The sequence below is a fragment of the Salvelinus namaycush genome, chromosome 31, assembly GCF_016432855.1.
Source record: "Salvelinus namaycush isolate Seneca chromosome 31, SaNama_1.0, whole genome shotgun sequence".
Taxonomy (NCBI): Eukaryota; Metazoa; Chordata; class Actinopteri; order Salmoniformes; family Salmonidae; genus Salvelinus; species Salvelinus namaycush.
Genome location: NC_052337.1, coordinates 29,070,600 through 29,076,599, shown reverse-complemented (window position 1 = coordinate 29,076,599; position 6,000 = coordinate 29,070,600). Strand labels below are relative to the sequence as shown.

Below are 6,000 nucleotides of genomic sequence, written 5' to 3'. Positions count from 1 at the left end.
CATTAGTAAGCTCAAAGGAATGTTCCTGGATGTCCCAACACAACATTTTGGAATGGCTCCTGGAAGAGGCAGTTATATAATTACAGTAACCATGTCAGAACTACACAAAGATCCAGAATTAACATGATATTCCTGAGTAACAGATGAATAACCAATCCCCAAAAATGCCTAATGAAAATCCATCAATACTGAATCAATTAAAAACCAGCCAGATCACACCCCTCAAGGACTGGAGTTGTGCACACAGTATTTTAATAAAATGTTCACTGGTGCATCACATTACCTTGGATGGAGTAGATGGTGAGACACAGCACAAAAGCCAGAACCCTGAGATCCATCAAGGAGATTTGGAGTCCTACAGTATCAGGTTGATTAGATCTATGTCCCAGTGTCAGACTCCTGTTTGCCTGTTGTGATCTGTCTACTACTCTGAATGTGGTCACTGGATGGAAATATATCAGTTAAAAAACAAAACCACTCCTCTCTACAGGTCTGCGTGCCTATTGGCTTATTCTTTAACGGTAAAAAACTCACTGATGACTGAAGTGAAAGAGCCATGATGTGTTAACACCGAAGCATTTTCATGCAGATTTTATTATGATGGGGGGGAGAAAAAAAAAACTTGACAACCAGATATCTAAAATGTAAACAAATAACAATATTCAGTAAATCACAGAATGTAAACATTCCCACTGCATAATTTACATTTAAATAAACATATAAAACAACAATACAATCAGAAACATAAAACCCCTTAACACACGTAAATTAAAATCGTTACAAAATAAAACATAACATAAAATACTAGTAAACAAGGAAGTATCTCCTTACAATTTGTTCATGGATAAAGCTTAGACAGAATAAGGCCCAGTTAACTCTTTCAGTTGTGGAAAAACAACAAATAGCATTAACTCCCTCCATCCTATGGGTTATGAATCTGCAACAGACACAAAAATAGCATAAGTCAGTGTAAACCACTGCTTGGCTAAATACTTGATTCTGCTTGAAAAGGTGTTGGTTATTTATATGTATATAAAATACATGCAAGAAGAAAGGCGTGCACACTCAGACTTGCACAACATTATGGTGTGTTGGGTTTTGGGAGGCAGCGTGGGAGCGTAATGAAATGGGAATGAATAGAGCTGACATCATTCCCTATTCTACATGATAAAGACATGTCTAAAAACAATATATTGCACAATGTTATGCCCTGCCCAGAACTATGACCTACCGGTCCTCCTCCAGGAGGGGTTGGTGGTACTGTGAGAGATAGAGGGGCTCTGATCCTGGCCATCTGGAAAATGCTGCAGAAACATTTGACCCACGTTAAACAATTTAAAGGCAATGCTACCAAATAATAATTGAGTGTATGTAAACTTCTGACCCACTGGGAATGTGATGAAAGAAATAAAAGCTGAAACAAATCACTCTACTATTATTCTGACATTTCACATTCTTAAAATAAAGTGGTGATCCTAACTGACCTAAGACAGGGAATCTTTATCAGGATTAAATGTCAGGAATTGTGAAAAACTGAGTTTAAATGTATTTGGCTAAGGTGTATGTAAACTTCCGACTTCAACTGTATATATATCACGGTCGCAAGGCATATGAACTAACAGGTTATAGAGCAAACACAATTATCACAATACATAGGTTGTAATATGTTTTTTTGTTTTTTTCCCCCAGTGATTTTACCCACACCGCTATTGTTCATAAAGTCAGTGTCGTCCAAAACAGAGTTTGGTAAGTGACTGTGTCGCTTTGCATGGCCCGGTACCCTGGGCAGGCGGAGACATCTCCTTAGGAGGACCAATAGAATGGTCAAAAATCAGTAAACCCCCAACCACACGGGGCACCGGGGTCACTCAAAGCAAACTTGCCGACTGGAACCTCTTCCCCAGACAAGACGTGTGGTTAGTACTTGCCCTTTCTTGGGAAATAGCTACTCTAGTGAAAATGGGATTCCATAAAGTTATTCAACAAACTTGGACAGATTGCCAGGATATGGATTACATCCGACTAGTTTCTACTTGGGCTGTCAACCAATCAAACCTGAGACTGGTGTGTTGTTGGTAAGTAGCAGTGGTGTAGTGGCACCTGGGGATGTGGGTATACTCTAACTTTGCCAAAATTTACCCAAACGGCCCGCCCAGCGAAAGAAAGGCAACCTCTTATTAATTAAAATGAGAAACCTGGAGGTTTTACTTCATATTATGAGGCATGTCTTACCTTGCTTCAAAGTAGCCTATATCCAAAATGCACCATAGAAATGTGGAGACAATTATTTTATAAAGACTTTCTCATATGCGTTCTCCTGTTCTATTGGTTTTCTTTCAACTTTCTTTCATTGTCTATCAGTCAAAGGCATTATCCTAGTTATATTAGCAACCCATGATGGTTGTTGCATCTTTAGATCTCCCCTCTTTCTACATTTCCATCTCTGTCCATGAAACCGCTCGCATGAGTGGTGTGCATTTTAGAACGGTATTTTTCCGCAAATGTAATTTTGGAACATTTGCGCGCAGGTCTACCGCCGTGTGCACATTGCTGCTCCTAAAATGTGAACACTGGAGCACTGACCTGCTCCATCAGCCTTATTAGGGCTCCCGAGTGGTGCAGCGGTCTAAGGCACTGCATCTCAGTGCAAGAAGCGTCACTATAGTACCTGGTTCGAATCCAGGCTTTATCACATCCGGGCGTGATTGGGAGTCCCATAGGGTGGTGCACAATTGTTCTTAAGTGACTTGCCTAGTTAAATAAAGATTAAATAAAACAAATACAAATTTGAGAGGAAGATAGGCATAGCTAACATTGTACCTGAAGACAGGTTTGCTCCCTGTTAGCTAGCTAGCTCATAATCATGCAAACCTGATGATATGTTTGATGCATGTTGCCAGCTTGCTTTCAATAATGTTTCAACTCAAACTGGTTAGCTACTGTCCTTCTGTTGTGATTGAATGGCAAAAGCACCCAAGAAACACCCACATCAAACCACACCCAGCAAGACAACTCTTGTTTGCCTTCAGTCATGGCCGCTGGCATTTCTTAATGAGCATTGATGCAAAACGAGGTAAAATCAGGAAGTGCAGATGCCCTTTAATGGTTCAACAACACCATATAATGACTGCTATCTATACGCAGATGTACCTACACCAGTTCTAGCAATAGACCAAAATGTACCCAATCAGTTCTATAGACTGACATTTCAAGGTGTGTAATTTCATTGATAAACAATGATAACCTGGATCCAGCATTAATACATAGGCCATTCAACTCGACACCATGTGTCCAACCACACATTAAAGTCTGCCTCTACATCTCTCGCTCCCTCCATTTATCCCTCTTCCCTCTCCTCATCATTGCCTCTCACCTGTTGGATCTGCTGGATCTCCCTCATAGCCAATCGGATGGAAGGATACAACCGGGGGAATGACCTGCTCTTGTGGTCAGTCTCGTCCTCCTCTTCTTCCCCCTCTCCTCTCTCCCCTCTCCCCTCTCCGCGGGCCTCCCCTCCTCCAGCCACGGCCCGGTGTCTTCGGTCAGATATCCGCCTGAGGACAGGTGGTCTCTGGGTCTCCAGGCTGGGGCTCTGCCCGGGGGGCAGGAAGAGCCGCTGGAGCTCCAGGTGGACGGGGTCAGGGGTTGACTCGCCCTCCTCCCCAGACTTGGGGCTCCCCTGGTTGGCTGTAGCCAGGAGGTCCAGGCCCTTCAAGTCCTCGTAGTCTGTGTTCTGGTTACATGTCTGAAACAGCCAATTCAAATTTGCTTACATTAAATCTGGAACAGTCCATGCATGTAGATTGTAAAATACTTGCTATAAGCTTTCTGAACAGCTTAGGGCTCTTCCCAGACTACATAAAATGCATAAATGTTTGATGATGCATTGTTACTGTTCAGTATTGCACACAGGTCCTGGCAGACCCTGTTCCAACTGTGGGTATATTCAAGACAGTATTTGACAGGAGCCAGACCCTAAAAGGGGTTTGACCCGATGCTGACCTGTCCACAGGGAGTGCTGAGCAGCTCGTTGAAGGGCTTGATGCCCACCTGGCTGTGGTGTTGCACCAGATCAGGCAGGGAGGGATGAGCCTTATCCTCCCCCAGGATCACATACTTCCCATTAGACTGCATCTCAATCATAAAGTGCCTGCAGCGGTTCGCCCCCCTGACAGCGGATAGACGGAGAGGCCAAGGTCAGAGGGTAAAGGGTACACATAGGTCACAAAGGATGAGGTCCAAACGGGAGGTTAGGGGTTTAATGCCTCGTGTCATTTGGTGGATGAATCTGTGTTTAAATCCAGTTTGTCATCCTCAGTCTTACTTATATGTTAGTGTGTAGCCCTCCCGGCTCTGTCCCACACGAATCAGAAAACAGCCCACAGGCTTGTCCGTCATCAAATCCTCTGCTTGTCTGTAGAGGAGACATACACAGAGAGACTTAAAACCACAATGAAATCTGAATGAGAATTTGCATACATGTGCATTTGACATCCTCTCTTACTGACCTGCGTGTAATCATGCCATGGAACCAGCAGGGGAAGGCTCCATTGTGGACCACCTTGCGGGCCTGCGTCTCCTTGAACCAGCGGATGGTGTTCTTCCTCTTCTTGCTCCTCTCCCTGGCTCGCTCCTCTCCCCCTACCTGGCCCACCAGCTCAGCCAGTTCAATATGCACCTCCAGGTTGTCAAAGGGAGTGGCCTGGGAGAGACAGAGGGAACCGTAAATCGTAGGGTCGTTTAAGGCTCAAATTTAGTCATCAAAGACTGGGAGTGGATGTCAGGGTATAGAGTGGGAGATCGATTGCCGAAGGGTACAAGATCAGTCAATAGCATGGTTCCCACCAACATGCTGTCTGTGGGCTAGCCAGTGCTGGCTAGCACCAGAGATATTTAAAACAGAGAGGCTCAACATGAGATGACTTCCTGCAAATTACTTCTTACAGTTCTCAATTAAAATCAAGGTTACCAGTGTAGACTCTTGAGTATGGCTCACCTCAAACTGTTTGCTGCGGGGCCGTGGGACAGGAGCCAGGTGGGTAGCAGTGGGCAGGATAGAGCGAGGCTGGGGCTGTGGCTTCTTTTTCCTGGGTAGGGGCACAGGTGGAGAGAATGGCCCTGAGACACACACACACACATACACCCCGGTTAACACAGCACTCAAAGCTACACTGGCTGTACAAAACATTAAGAACACCTGCTCTTTCAATGCCATCGACTGACCAGGTGAATCCAGGTAAACGCTATGATCCCTTATTGATGTCACTTTTTAAATCTACTTCCATCAGTGTAGATGAAGGGGAGGAGACAGGTTAAAGAAGGATGTTTAAGCCTTGAGACAATTTAGATATGGATTGTGTATGTGTGCCATTCAGAGGGTGAATGGGCAAGACAAAAGATTAATGTGCCTTTGAACGGGGTATGGTAGGTGCCAGGCAGACTGGTTTGTGTCAAGAACTGCAATGTTGCTGTGTTTTCACGCACAACAGTTTCCCATGTGTATCAAGAATGGTCCACCACCCACAGGACTTGACACAACCGTGGGAAGCATTGGAGTCAACATGGGCCAGCATCCCTGTCGAACACTTTCGACACCCCTGATGAATTGAGGCTGTTGAGGGCAAAATGGGGTGTAACTTAATATTAGGACAATGTTCTTAATGTTCTGTACACTCAGTGTATTCATACAATGAGTGACAAGGATCATTACACATTCTTGAATGCTGAATTATTGATTTGAGTCAGACTGAAATGTGTTTGTCAACGTGCACAGAGAAGTAGAGAGAGTTTGGAGAAGGGTGGAGGTAAAGAACAAAAATAGAACAGCGTTAGGGAGAAACAGAACAAGTAGGTGAATGTCAGTAAGGGAGATACAGTGCATTCAGAAAGTATTCAGACTCCTTGACTTTTTCCATGTTTCAGCCTTATTCTAAAATGAATGAAATGGTAATTTTTTTCTCTTCATCAATCTTTTGGCAAACGCCAAGCAGGCTATCATGT

General features: G+C 44.1%; 1 protein-coding gene across 3 annotated transcripts in view; it reads right to left on the bottom strand.

Annotated features, from left to right (window-relative positions):
• Window positions 1–560: 560 nt before the first annotated feature.
• The window catches only part of LOC120025448 (myosin-IIIb-like), a 48,230-nt gene continuing 42,790 nt past the window's right edge, over window positions 561–6,000 (bottom strand). For all 3 annotated transcript variants that reach the window (XM_038969991.1, XM_038969992.1, XM_038969993.1), the window contains 7 exons: window positions 4,997–5,118; window positions 4,509–4,702; window positions 4,325–4,414; window positions 4,003–4,168; window positions 3,374–3,745; window positions 1,232–1,304; window positions 561–937 (listed from right to left, as the gene is read on the bottom strand). In XM_038969991.1, coding sequence (XP_038825919.1) covers window positions 930–937; window positions 1,232–1,304; window positions 3,374–3,745; window positions 4,003–4,168; window positions 4,325–4,414; window positions 4,509–4,702; window positions 4,997–5,118 — 1,025 coding nt within the window. In that variant the 3' untranslated portion in view covers window positions 561–929. The remainder of the gene's footprint in view (window positions 938–1,231; window positions 1,305–3,373; window positions 3,746–4,002; window positions 4,169–4,324; window positions 4,415–4,508; window positions 4,703–4,996; window positions 5,119–6,000) is intronic.